This window comes from Haemaphysalis longicornis, unplaced genomic scaffold, assembly GCF_048455015.1.
Source record: "Haemaphysalis longicornis isolate Haplotype H1 unplaced genomic scaffold, Haemaphysalis longicornis Haplotype H1 scaffold_4, whole genome shotgun sequence".
NCBI lineage: Eukaryota > Metazoa > Arthropoda > Arachnida > Ixodida > Ixodidae > Haemaphysalis > Haemaphysalis longicornis.
In genome coordinates, this window is record NW_027526361.1 from 28,995,871 (window position 1) to 29,010,040 (window position 14,170).

At 49.1% G+C, this 14,170-nt stretch overlaps 1 protein-coding gene, 1 long non-coding RNA gene and 1 other non-coding gene across 13 annotated transcripts in view; 1 reads left to right on the forward strand and 2 right to left on the reverse strand.

Moving 5' to 3' along the window:
• Window positions 1–10,430, forward strand: part of LOC144178422 (uncharacterized) — a 54,635-nt gene extending 44,205 nt beyond the window's left edge. For 7 of the 10 annotated variants that reach the window (XM_077706265.1, XM_077706272.1, XM_077706269.1 and 4 more), the window contains one exon: window positions 7,016–10,430. In XM_077706265.1, coding sequence (XP_077562391.1) covers window positions 7,016–7,269 — 254 coding nt within the window. In that variant the 3' untranslated portion in view covers window positions 7,270–10,430. Of the gene's footprint in view, window positions 1–5,097; window positions 5,155–7,015 lie in introns of all 10 variants that reach the window. The other 3 variants (XM_077706274.1, XM_077706273.1, XM_077706268.1) reach the window with 3 other exon arrangements.
• On the reverse strand, window positions 1,036–14,147 carry LOC144178425 (uncharacterized). 2 transcript variants are annotated; one of them, XR_013324011.1, is made up of 3 exons: window positions 13,390–14,147; window positions 11,168–11,261; window positions 1,036–3,560 (listed from the first exon to the last, which is right to left on the reverse strand). It is a non-coding gene; the product is annotated as an uncharacterized LOC144178425 (long non-coding RNA). The 2 variants fall into 2 exon arrangements; XR_013324010.1 differs by having other exon boundaries at window positions 13,381–14,147.
• Window positions 13,982–14,055, reverse strand: Trnat-agu (transfer RNA threonine (anticodon AGU)). The gene has a single exon. It is a non-coding gene; the product is annotated as a tRNA-Thr (tRNA).
• Window positions 14,148–14,170: the final 23 nt, after the last annotated feature.

Genomic DNA, 14,170 nt, shown 5'->3' on the forward strand with positions numbered 1-14,170 from the left:
AAATTCGGGCTGGTTGGTGAAGCACGTTCGACATAATAAAAAATGCGACACTTAGGACACTTACACAGGACAGGTGCTAGCCAAAAAAGGAAGCCAGCAATACAATACCATCAGTGGTTTTAGTTTTGTTGACTGACCGTCTGACTAGTTGCCTGGCTCAATTTACGTAAGCATCAATTAAGACTGACTGCGAGTGTAACACTAAAGCACAGTTGGCCTCTGTGCTGCTTTTTTCTTTTTTTCCCCCGGTTTTTGTTTTAGCTTTAAAACTTAAAGGAGTACTGACACGAAATTTCTCGCTTTCAGTTTTTATGCTGTAAAGAATACCTATGGTCCCAGTAATTACGAAAATCGAACCGAAAGGCGTCAGCCACCAACATATAATTAATTATAGCACGTTTATTGCAACCACTTTCAAATTCGGTCGCCGCGCGGGAAAATGGCCGTTCGAAGGAGAGCCTGCAAGCGGACTGCCTGACGTCACGGTCTCCGTGACGTCGGACCGTGACGTCATGGTCTCCGTGACGTCAGGGACGTTCGCTGCATCGTCTGCTACGGATTGCACGCGGTTCACACTAAAGCGCTGGACACATGTACGATTTGTACACTCGATTCGCATGCGACTGATCGTTACGACTGTCACCACGACTAGTCGTACGCGTGAATTTGAGACACATGACCCGATGCGTGCATGCGATGCGTCGTCGGCGTCGCTCCGCCCACCGTTTTTGCTCCATGGTCAACTACGACTATCGCTGAGCTGAATTTGTAGATCCCGCGCGTTTAATCGCAAAAAATGGATAAAGCAGGCAATCGTGAAGCGTTTCCTGCCTTCGGAAACAGTTCGCGCACACGCCGGCCGCGCCTGCCAGCTCGGACACTCAGCGGCTCGATCCGGCGCAGACCACGGTAGCAAGACGGTAGCAACCGCTTGTCGCTGCTCTTCTGAATCAATCTGATCGTTAAAATGAAGTTCCACATGCGAGAAAGTAGGTGTTAGTGTGGTGAAAAATTGTGCTTGGGATTGTTATCAGGGCTTATTTTAAAAGCGGCGATCAGATATCTGCCGCGATGCAAGCGTATACGCTGACCGGCCCCCCGCGGCGCGCGGCGGGCGGTGCGCCGACCGGTCGAGAGATGGCAATACCTGCGCGGAAACGTGAAGTGCGCACTTCGCAAGCCTTGCTCACAGCGGTACCGCAGCCAAGCCAAACCTCCTATCGAAGCGAGACCGCCCACAACAACAGCGCAGGCTATCGCTTCCGGTTCCGGAAACAACTGTAGGACGTCATGCTGAATCGGCCGCAAAATCGCGGATAGCCTGACGTCACACCCTAAGCGATTTCGCTAGTGCTGCCGATTTGTAATAGTTCGCGGCCAGGGCAATTAAAATCGATTTTTGATGCGTTTCCAGCCTCGGATCGCTCCAAAAATTTCTGTGGGTAATCTGTACAAACTACTGAAGCCAATTATATCGTTATTTAGGCCTCTAAATTTGGTGTCAGTACTCCTTTAATGTGCAAACATAATTTTTCTGATACAAATCGGATACAAGCAGCTAATTCAGAAAATTGAATTGAGTATGGAAAAATCAAGGGCAGTAATTAATGTTTAGTCACTACAGAATTTTTATTTGAGCATCCTAGTTCATCACAGTTCTGTTAAAAACAACAACAGTCAACTAGTAGGGGAACACAAAAGGCGTGTCTGCACAAACAATATGAAAATCTGGACAGGCTTCCCGTCGCTTTTTAGGGAGTTTTGTATACAGTAGAATCTCGTTAAGGGGAACACTAATGAATCTGCAGTGGCTGTAGAGTGCTCAGAACTGCCGCGCAAAACTGCTGAAAAAATGAGGTAGACAATCCTAGTGTCATTTAGCTGTCAGTGTGTAGCAGGTGCAGTTGCTGCTTCCGTGTGCAGTGTGTTCACCCTGCTTTCTGCACTGTCCGTCTGTTTAAAAAGCACATTTACGCCATCCAATGCATAACTGTGTGACAGTTGAAGGGGTCGTGAAGAGGTTTTCAAAAAAGTTGTGTTGTGTAGGTACTTATAACTGTGGAACCTTTATAAACAAAATATGCATAGCCGTTTTTTTTTTTTTTTTTTTTTTTTGCACCATATCGGCAAGTAGGGAAAAAAATGCAGTTACGGTTTCACCGAGGCTTTCCTCCTCAAGTCGTGAAGTGGCGTCATGTTAAGAAACCAATCTTAGCTCCTTCTTGTCTGCACAACATGTCTGCATAGAGCTGGCTCGCAAAGGGTCAGATGAAGTTACAACATTGGCGCCATGATGAAACTTGCCCTGCAACTGAACAGGAGATGTCTGATCTCTGATATGGCTGATCAACATAGTCGAATTTTCAGCCAACGCGAGCGAGTGGCACAGGCAGAAGTAACCACGTTTAAAGTAAACTGGGTATATTTGCAAACTGTCTATGCTGTTTCGCACCAGTCCAAATTGTCGTTCTGCTATATTCTTGTTCAAGCTTGCCGTCACTTTTCTCACATAGCCTGTAATGTCAATTAGGTGGTGAACGTGAACTTTATGACCTGACGAGATAAGTGACCGAAAGCTTGAAATGGGAATTTACTATATAGACACATTTATCAAAGGAACTTCGAGTAGTCGGAATTTGAAATTAACCTGTCAATTACTTGTCAAGCACAAAAATATCTAGTGAGAGGCAGCGATACAGCGTGTCGCTAGTCCCACCATCACGCAGTTCGACTGCTTTCCTCCAATAACAACGTTGTTCTGTTAATTGGATAAGTTCCCCTTTGGCTTATTGCAGAAACTTTCAGTGGTAAGTTGGCGGTTAAAACTCTGGGTTGATTAGAATTCATGAAAACATACCAAAGTGCTGGGCGCCACAAATGGGCCTTTTATGCCGCAGTTTTCTACCATCGCGCTTTTTAGGTCTGTGGTCGAGAGGGTAAAGGTGTCTGACTTCAATGCAGCCGGCCCAGCGGCTGCAAATTCGAATTGCATGCGGAGCAGGGATCTGAAGAGAATTCGGCAAAACAACGTGAACTTCAGCAGGGAAACTTAGTGCGAACCGTACAAACAGCCAGTAGGTGTGAGTTCTGGTACAGTGGTTGCCGGACAACTGAAGCAGTCGCACCAACGGTCACATCGCTAGAAAACCGTTTATAGCAACAAATAAAAGAGGCATTATTTTTAAAATATCAAGTTGCAGCATTATATACACAAAGAGCATTTTACTCTCGAAAGTTCTTAACATGGCATCACTGCTAGTTGTGCTGCCAACCGACAATGTGCACATGGTCGCTTGCGGTGTGCCTCAAAATGAGCATTTCAAGGGAATCTCCTAAATTCCACAAGCCATGAAATGTGAAAATATTTGGGATTTATATTCTTAAAAGGTTGCTCAAGCCGATAAAATTCAGCAATGACAAATGCATTTTCTCATCACGACCCCTTTAAGGAACATGTTTGTGCACTGGGATGGCAGGTTGGGTGGGCTTGTCTTCTTTTTCTAGACCTTCTTAGGAGAGTGAGGAAGTGATGCTCCAAAGGTCCACAACGTGCATGAGTGCTGAAAGGGGCCATGCAGACAAAACGCAAGTTTAGTTCATTCGAAAGAGTGCCTCGTTAGAATCATACTGACACCTCTTTTAACGCACACGTCGCTCAAATAAGCTATAAAACTAGGAAAAAGGGAATGGCCATGCGACCCTCCAGCTCATTTCCCGCAACAGTACCTATGGTGTCATCTGCCCAGCCTGGCGATTGGGTGAGGCCGGCAAAAGCAAACGCAAATTAGGCAAGGCTTATCAGCTTGCCGAACGAGCTTTTTGCGCTTAAATTTAGGGCACATTCCTTTTATAGCAGTGAGAATTGTGGGGTAAACAGTAGAAGTTTCGAAAGTACATGTATACATAGAAGTTCCGGTGCGTACTGTTGTTGGTACTACACACACTATGCTTGTTCTAGCTGCAGAGCACTGCGGTGCTTTGGGGTTTTCTCAGTCGGCACTAGCCGATTGGTGTAAGCGACAGCGTATTACATGGCTATATTTGTCGAGCGAACATCGAGTTTCACGAAACGATTATTTTCTACCTGAACAAAAATAAGCCAGGTACAAATATAGTCAAAAACAAAGCAAAAGCACAAAACGGCCTGTCGCGGTATGGTGGCGCCATCTAGGTTGGCTAACGGTAAACAAGGCTCCACAGCCCACAAGGTTTAGTTTGAAGACCTGCTCTTGTGATGTCATTGCAGACATCATCAAAACGCACGATTTGGCAGGAGAATCAAATTTTAACTTAAATTGATTAATTTCTCAGTGAATATTGCTTCCGGACAAGCACTGGGGGCACTATAAAAAACGAAATATTTCGAATAAAACAAACTTGTATTTTGTCTTCATGGCCCCTTGAAGCATAGAGTTTCATACTAATATATACTAGAGGGAAATCTGGCGCCACTGTCTAGGGGAGACGCGCTTCAGCGAGCGTGCCGTCATGTACCTTGGCAGGTACGTTCCACTTGCCCTTGGCATGGCTCATGAACAGGCTGAAACGTTGGCTATGGCTGCAAATAAGCAACAATATTACCGTAGATGGTTCATGAAATTTGTTTTGTTATTATAACATTGAACCTCCAAAATGTCAGTAGTTTTTTAGAAGCTTAATGTACGATGAACAATAAAAAATTACTTTTGTTTTTGTTAATTTTGGCTTCAAGAGAAAAAAGAAGCCGTATGGCTAGTTAAGCCAAGCAGGCGAGGAACGTCGCAGGCAGCAATGGCGCCGCCCACGGCGGCCCGCGACTGCAGCGACAGATTTCCCTCTAGTATATATTAGTATGAAACTCTATGCCTTGAAGCGAATCTGACCGCGTTGTTTTGCCAGGGGTAGAGGTGGGTGGTGGTCTTCTAGCTGTAACGAGCATCCTCCTGTTCTAAATGTCAGCCACGTAACCTCATGGTGGCTCTTGAGCATCCACGGTGGCGCTTGTGGGCCACCTGTCTGAGCAGGATGGTGCCTGCTCTGTGCTGCAAGAACACTACACCTGATGTGCGTATCTTAAATATGTGCTTAGCTGTTAAGCACCCACTATTTGCATTGCAGTCTATGGGAACCAGGCGAGGAAAACAGAATAGGTGCGCCTAAAGCGGAACACTGCAGGTATGTGTTTAACAAGATTCTACTGTATTTTGGAACGTGCAGCCGCTTTCGTAGCATTTCCTTGTAGCTGGCAGTGTCGCAATTTTGGTGGCCCATTTTGCAGGAAGGGGGACTGTTGTGATCGCCACGTACATTATCTGTAGTGTGGCTCGCCCTGGCAACGTACAGTGTTCTGCTGTTTCACACAGCAGATGAGCTCATTCGGTCCATTTCTGTTGTGGTGCTTACTTAATCTTATCAGTGGCCACCTCCCCGAGCTTGGAGTTTTGCCTGTGTCGTGTTGGAAATGCTATCATCTGCCGTGCCCTTCAGTGATTGTGGAGTCTTCCACAAGTCTTGTGCAGTGTTGAAAAGATGTTTCTTTCATGCACACTTGTCTTGCGTAGTGAGGCTGTTAGTGTCAGAAAATGGAACAGGGGGGGGGGGGCAGCTTGTGTGTGGACAGACGGCAGACAGGTTTGATTACATATTGTATTTACCATATTGTAGGTCGACCTTCTTCTTCTTCTTCTCTCATTCTCTCTCTCTTTTTTTTATTATTATTATTATTATTATTTTTTTTTAAGATTTCACAATCCAGCGTTGGGGGGTCGACTTAGAATCGAAATCGAACTGTGTACCGCTAGTAACGGCAAGAGAAAAGAAAAATCAAGAGTGCTACGAGGTGGGGGACAACTTTGCACCCTCGTTTCCATGGTTATAATCGAATCGTAGCATATTTATTTACCATTGCATACGTTCTGTCTTCTGACTTTGAAAGTTAGCGTTCCCGATTTGTGCCCTTTTTCCACCATACTTAGAGGCTAACCTCCCACCACCGCGTTTGGAAGTCGACTGAACAATGTGATATGACTGTGGCTACGTTGGTGCCGTGCATTGAATCAAGGGACTCGCTAATACTCATTTTGTTTATTAGAGATGAACAAAACGCTTGAATGCGAGTAACGTACTCACTAATAAAAGAAAATCGCGCACGGCCGCTTCCGTCAGCAGCCATGTTGTTTGTTTTGGTATCGTGCGGCAGTGGCCACTACCATTTGCTTTGATGGTTGTCATCTCACAGCGAATAGTTTGTCCCGCAACCCACAGTGCATGGTTATTCCGTGTGCTTATACAAAAGCTTTTCTTTTTGAACATCTACTGTGCGCACCACGAGCGCACGGCTCTTGTGGGAGCATCGATCATTGATGGACGAGCCGCCGAATGGGGGTTATTGGTTATACGATTTTCTGGGCGGTGCTCGTGCTTTTTTTTTTTTTTTTTTTTTTTTTTTTTTTCCAGCTGTGCCCAGCTGTGTGTGTGTGTGTGTGTGTGTGTGTGTGTGTGTGTGAGAGAGAGAGAGAGAGAGAGAGAGAGAGAGAGAGAGAGAGAGAGAGAGAGAGAGAGAGAGAGAGAGGGGGGGGGGGGGGAGGCAATTTGGGGGGGGGGGACCTACATTCAGGTCGACTTACAATCATGTAAATACCGTACATTAACCAATTAGTGTTTGCAAAATGGGACAAAAAAGATGCTACAACAAGCTAGGATGGGTGCATCTTGTCCTCCTTGTTCTGTTGTCGTCTTGCCGCACATTTTATGAACCTTAGCATATTTGACTGTAAGGCACGGTTTTGATGAATGACCTCTTTTTTTTTGGCCGGTGGGATACTGTTGCGCTGATCAGGCAGGTGAATGTTGCGCTTGATACCTGCTCTAGCAGAGTTTCTAAGTTGTTGTGTTGCTTCGCTCGAGATCACGGGGCTGTGTATCTGATCAGGGCGGGATATGAGAACGCCGACTGTCGTGGGAATGTGATCTGGTGCTTGCCCGTGGAACAGAGTGTAGTCGTGAGACGTGACACAGCGTGCCTGCGGTGTTCCAGCAGCGGCGGGGGCCCCCACCGGCCAGGTGCTGGAGGTGCTGGGCCTGGCAGAAGACGCCGTGCCCGGGGAAGTGGAGCAGCAGCTGGAGCCCCTGGTGCGCCTGGGTGCCCAGCTGAAGTGGGTGGACCCGGACCGACGGCTGCTGGCCTGCTTCGACTCGCCCGATGCGGCCCAGCAGGCCCTGCTGTCGGCGGGGGCCCTCCTCCCCTTCCAGCTGCAGCCCGTGGCCCCTCCCTCCTCCTCCTCTAGCTAGCCCCCACTGCGCGCAGACAGGGCTCGACAGGAAACCTGGCAGCCTAGCTCCCCTGTAGACCCTGCACTTGGTTGCCGGGAAAAGAAGCAGCAGTTTTGCTAGGTGAACTTGTGCGGAAGCCCTTGCATGCCTCAATGCAGTGCATGTCTGTGCCCACCTATGGTAGGGGAGAGAGGGAGGAGTGCTGGTGGAAGCTCACCCCAGGTTCTGTTCTGCTGGTACTCGTTCCATCTGCCACAGTTTGTGACAGAGTTGTGGGCAAAGCCACACACTGCGTTGGGGCCTCCATCTGGTGGGTGCAAATTTGGACCGATGAAAGAAGGGAGGGCATTTCTGCGAAATCTCACCCCTGGAGCTCCACTTTGCCAGTGTACTCAGTTGTGTCCTTCAGATTCGGCCCACGGGGTGACAGTACTTTTCAACTGGAGCGAGTCAGGAGCAAGGAGGCAACAAGTGGCTGCTAAGGTTTCCTGGCGAGCGGTGGACTAAGGGAGGCTGGAACGGGGACGAGAGGGATGGACGGACGCACGGACTAGACTCCCTGTGGGGCCCAGGCGGTGTTCGGCCCTTGGTGGGACTGCTGCATGTGTGCCGCAATGCTAATACCACGGAGGTTCACGGCAAGACTTGTACATTTTGTCCTCAGTACGTGCGAGACGGTGCCACACGCAGCGATGACGGGATCGTGGGCTGTGTGCGTGCCGCAGGGGCATTTGTGGCTGGCCTGCTGCCGACAGCCCAAGCTGGCAGTGGCACTGTCACCTGCCTTTTAAAACGTTGCTAGGTTTTCACCCTCACGGAAGTTCCAATGGACATGTTTCTATGGCAGCATGTGAGCCGGCCACGCGTGTGGGGAGGGGCAAGAAGAGGGGGGCAGCGCGAGAACACCTTGTTTTTCTTTTCCCTTCTTCTGGTTTGGAGTGTTTTGCTGTTCAGTGTTTTGTTGCTGCCATAAAATGTGCAGAGCTGTTTTTGCAGTTGCCATGAACACCTGTCGTGACACAGAGGTTGCTCTAGGTTACCGTAGGCTGCTGCAGCGAGTCGCCTCCATCGTACGTAGCTCTGTGTGCAGCCTTAGCTGAGACTGGGCGGCAGCCACCCTGTAGCAGAAGCAGGAGCCCGTTATGCAAAGGGAGAGAGGTTTGTGTCTGAAGGCAGTTTCGTGTGGCTGGCATGAGGTCTGCAGCATTGCCGTGGCAGCTGTCGCGAGGGCTGACTGCCCTGCCTGCCCTGTCGTCAATGAGCATTCCGGGTTGGCTGTACACGTGTCAAAGGAGTCTTGCGGTAGGGCTGAATACTTTTAGAAACCGCCGGGTCCTAGAATTGGCCTGAGTTGATCCTGTCGGGCACGTCTCGCGGCTTGCCAGGTCTGAGCCATCGCATTGCATTGCTAGTCATTGTGTAGTACTTTTTTCTCATACCTGACACAGTTCCTCGCACTCTGGAGAGAAAAAAAAAAAAAATTGGCACAGAGTCGGCTGGTAACTTTTTATTGTGCATCTCCGCGAGCGTGTCATTGCCACTCCGAGAATCTCTCAGAGTGTTTCGGGAGTGGCGCAGAGGTGGCACGCGCGTATTGGCTGCGTTCTTTTACCCTAGTCTGTTTGTTATGCCACAGTGTGCCGCCAATTGTTCGTGCACGCGCTGTGGCAACCTTTCAGGCTTTCATTGCATCGTTTCACTCCTAGTGTGGGCTCGGAATTGCAGGCAGGCAGCCACTGAAGGGCCGCGGTTTCGGTAGGCAATGTCCGCGGCTCCGAGTGGATGCCCACGGTTTTAGCTTTGCTCTGCTGTGCGTAGAGTCAGTGTGTGTTGGTGCCCTCTCGAATCACCTGGGCAGCTCACTGCAGTGATTGCCTCGGCTTAGTCCGTTGGTGTCCAAATGTGTGGACGCAGCAGCTGCAGGCGTTGCGCATGTGTGGCCACAGAGACTGCAGTCTGCGAACGATGGTGCCGTTAGCCAGCTGAGATGGGTGACAGTGGTTGGTCCTGCTGCCTTGCCAAAGGTGATTGGGGAAATTTGGCCGCGCCATAGTTTCTTGTTTGTGTGAAGGGAACCCTGAGGAGGAAGCCGCATCTCTGGTCACCGGCAAGTCATCTTGTTTTACACCCCGCCCTTCTCTGAGAAGGGGCTGGGTAGTTAGCTGTTCGAGAATAAATTGCTTCAGGAATATTTATTTATTAAAAGTTGCTTTATTGCCTTGGGCATTAAGTGTTGACCCGAGGGCTGTGAGAGAGTTCGATATACTGGAAGAGCGGCACACAACAGTTGTTGCACTAGTGAGAAGCTTGTATTTATAGCCGCCGCAGCTGCAGCAGCTGCCCGCCCGCGCTGGCAACTGCACCGCTGTCCGGCGCAACAAAGCTGCGGGCAGTGCATTGTGCCAATTGTTGAAAGAACAGCGCGCAGTGGCCGTGTCACTCTGCTTGGGAGTTACCTTTGTCCTGGCCTTGTTTGACCAAGCTTGCGAGGAGATGCCGCAGTGACTTTTGCCACCCACCTTTTTTTTTTTTTCGTTTTTTTTTTTTTCTTTTTTTTTTTTTTTTTTTTTTTTTTAACATTCCGTGGAGAGGAGCAGTGGTGCGTGCCGAGCTCAGCGCAGTGATTGCCGGGACGCGATGGTGGAGGGGTGAGGCAAAGCACCCGCATCTGATATGCAAGCAGAACCTAGATGAGCCACGTCTCCCGCACCCTGGCCCCCCTGTGTGTAGGGCCCAGCGGCATTGTAAGAGCCAGTGCTGTTCTTCCGGCCTCTTGTGTACAAAGACCCGCGCACGGCCAGATGCAAGCTCAACGCCCACCGACGTCGACGGCCCGCCTTGCGGCGGAGCGGTGCGCGGGGTTCCCCCCCCCCCCCCCCCCAAGACGTCCTCCAGTCCCGCTCAGAGGCATTCCCCCGGGCCCCCCCGACCCCCCGCACTGCACGACTGCGGCACCCGTCGCGATGATGACCTTGGCCTAAAGGGAGTGTCGGTGCTGGCGGTGTCAGTGGGGGACTCGAGGAGTTGCAACAAGAAATTTGGGAAGGCGACAAAAGGCTGTAGAGTTTTCTAGGCGTTTTTTTACAATTTTTTTTACATTGCCAGAATTGTTTCGTGGTGTCACGTCCCATGCGCTGCAATCACTCATGTTAGGAGAAATAAACCTGTTGGAATTTGTGCCTCTTGTGTGGAGCAGTTTTTCTCGGCTGTATGTGCAGCTGAGTAGCTGTATGTGCTATTAGTAGCCATCAATGTCGGCATCGTTTGTTTAAAGTGCAAACATTGTCCTGTTTGTTCAAAAGTGGTAGGTCGTCCTTCTCTGCAGATTTGAAGCAGTGGAATGAGTAGTAGATTTCAAGCCTGGTTGTCGTGGAAGTCGTACAATGCAATAACACCAAACAATCAATGGGTAATCCCGTGGCGTCTAGGCTTAAGCCATGCACGCGCGTTTTGGCCCCTCTACTGCATATACAGGTGTATTGGGGTTGAAGAGAAATGCGCACCATAACTTTGCAAAGCGTTGAGTGCTCGTCCCATTGCACCTTCGCCTGCCTAAAAACCTGGCTGGATCTGGGAGCAATGCCAACGTCTGTTTAGAGTGGGGTACCTTTTGCAGTTTGAGAAGGACTTGAGTTCCGCTCCGTCTGTGCTGGGGTAGGGTGAAACCAGTGCATGCAGCACCAAGGGGTAGCATGAAAGAATGGAAGAGTGTGCAAGTGATCGAATTTAGGGGGACGAAGTCTAGTGCCCACAGTGGCGCCATTCGAGCGTATGATAGGCGAGGTTGTGCCCCCTAGTGAATTGCTCACAAAGCTGCGCCCACACCGTTCTTTCTTTTGCGCTGTATTGAGGCGCACTTTCTTTCCGAGTGCTTTTATTTCTCATTTTGGTACCTTTCTGTTCATATTTTAAGTACCTCAAATGGCGGGTTCCGCATGGCCTTCACCCTATAGTAAAGGGTCATTCACTTGCCTGTCGCTGCTCATCCCTGGGTTTGGTTCCCGCCGTTTCTGCGAGTTTTAAATGTGAAAACATTGAATAATTCTTTAAAGCAGAGAAGTAGCATTCAGCTTCAGTAGCAGCGGAAGGCGTCTAAAATGGGCGACAGCACAAAGAGTAAACATAAATCAACCGAGTTGAAAAGCATTTCAAATGATGAAAGCTTGGGACTGGATGGGTATCGAACTCTGGATTTCCGGAATGTGTGTTGAGCATGCATCCTTGCCGTCAAGGTGCATGGCTCTAGCCGACTTAAGGTAGACCAAGTGAATGTGTTGTGGCCTTTGACGTAGATGGGCTACACGCGTGATGAGTTTGACATTGCAATGCTTGGCATGTGTTAAGCTCAACTTTAAGGAAACCACATGTAAAGTCTAAACATAGGACGTTAGGCCTAACATCACACTGTAAATAAGGGAAAGCAATGGTAAAACTATTGCCTCCAGTTACAAACTACGCATTTCATTGGCTCTGCTCATAGCTTCCTTACGTGCTTAACAATCTTCTTGAAGTGAATTAGATCCAGTGACGAGGCACCCGGACCTGCTGTGAATGCTGTACTCCGATTAGCTGTTGCCTAAGCTGAGCATAATTTTTATATTTTGCATGTCGAATGAACGGATGAAGCTGAACAGTATGAAGCATTTTCTACACATGGAAACACTGTGCGCATGCCTGAGGTAAACATATTTGTACCTGCCCGCACCACCCGCACGACTTGGCAAGCGACGGCATGTCTAAGGTCAGGGCCCTTCAATGCTTCTAAAGTGCGTGACTGCCTGCGCACTCAAACAGACGCGCTACACCTTGTCGCAGCTCACCGAAAATAAGGTCACATATGTGGTAAATGAGGTTACAGTGTGGGAAAAATGTAGGAAGCGCACAGTAACGCGCAAGACTTGAAGGTAGCGAAGCTGTACGCAGCCTTCATGACCATCACGACGGTTTAAATCCACGATTGCAGCAGATTTGTTGCTGCTTCACTGCCGCAACGACCTTTACTCTATCTTTGTTTCTGTATGTGTGGGCTTCCTTGGAATCTTTCTCATTTTGAGCAAGCGTTGCCACGAATGTGGCGAACGTAGGAGTGTTCTTTTTTTTTTTTTTTGGCCAATCTTAAGTGGCTGGACAAACGTGCGCCAGGGACACTGGGCGGTCGCCGCGAGGCACGCACGCACGAGCGCTCGGCATTTTCTTGGTATTTTTAACTGCGGGCACCAAACTCTAACGATTTGCTAAACAGCTTGGCTGTTTGAAACTTGCTCTTTGTGTTGTCATACGTGGTGGTAGTGAAGGCGCCCTCCGAATGGCACTTGCTTTGAGTTGTGTATTTAAACCAGCCACTGCTAGATATGGCTGTTCTGGGGCTTCAAAACCGCCGCCATAAGCGCGTCAATCCATATTGGCGTAAGAATCGGGGCCCCGCTCATAATGCCGCTCATGCGGCGCGCTAGCCTCGTTTGCAGGTGCCCAAACTTGCCCAGCAAAAGTCATTTGAAATGCATAGCAGCCTTTTCTTATGCTTGTCACTTTCCGACCCTTGAAAGGCTTCATTATTTTGGAAGTTGGCTTAACTATCTGTACGCGAGGATAGGTAAGGGGAGGGAGACGGAGGGAAAGTATTTTAATGAGCTCATATATTAATGTGCTGCCCCAGGCGCGCTCGGGTAGCATGCGATCTGGGAAAATTTGTAGGGCGCACAAGAGGAAGCCATTTCTCTAAACATTGCCGCATTCACTTGATGATATGCGCGGCTCCCTTGGCCGACGCGACAGGTGCGAGATGGCCACCACGTACGGCCCCCGACGAAATGCATAGAGTTCGCTCTCCCCTTTTGATGCACATGCTTGCGCACCTAAATTCGTGTCCATTCAGTGACTGAAAATTTCTTATTGGAATAATTTTTTTGAGCTTAGTGCTTTTATATGGTTCCAAAGCTCACAATATGCGCTTTTATCCGCATCCATTGGAAGCGTATTCGGGAGAATTTTTTTTGCATTCTGGATTCGTGCGTACGACATGATGAAATCCAGATGAGTCGAGCTAGCCTACAATATTTACGGCGGTAAGGTCGTTAAAATCAGATTTGAGTGAGTGGGATAAAATACAGGGAAGGTTTACAGACTTACCAGACTTACCATGCATACCAGTTGCACTTCTGCGCCAAAAAAAAAAAACGCATGCATGTTAACCCTACCCGCGCGCATCGAACGGCTCTGTCAAAACGTCTCGACATCTCTGCATGCTCAGTTTTGCTGTTTTTATTTTATTCGTAACGTCAATTAACCCGTTCTGCAACAGGAGTTCACGATGCACGCGCTGCTGCTGCAAGGCCGTTTTCCGGCCTTCGTTGAGGCTCGCCGGTCGCGTTTCGGAGCACCTCCCTAGCTAATGCCGGCGAACGGCGAACCGCGAACATGCGTGGCACGCCATGGCCCGCTCAGCTGCTTAGGCTGTTGACCTGACTCAAGAGCGAAGGCCATAAAGATAACGCCTCAAGACTGCGGGAGCGGCCTGCGTCTGGATATCACGCCACTTCGTCTGGAGCCTTTCCAGATAAGGTCCGCAAACACACCCTACTCGACCTTCAAAATTTTACGTCACGATGGAAGCTTTCATGATTGTAGGTAACGATTCAATGCGAACAAGGAAGTGCAGTAGGAAGTGTTGCTCCCACCACCCCCCAAGAAAAAAAGAATACAGAAAGAAAAAAAAAAAGAACACCTCGCGAGGCACCGGTGGGATTCGAACCCACGATCTCCTGTTTACTAGACAGGCGCTTTAACCAACTAAGCCACGGCGCCGCACGGGAACGAGGCGTTTTTTTTCCTCATATAACATTGTACCTAAATTATCATTGCACCGTCTGATTATAGTTGCTTGTTTGGTTACCCGAAGTATTGTACGGATTCCGGCGAG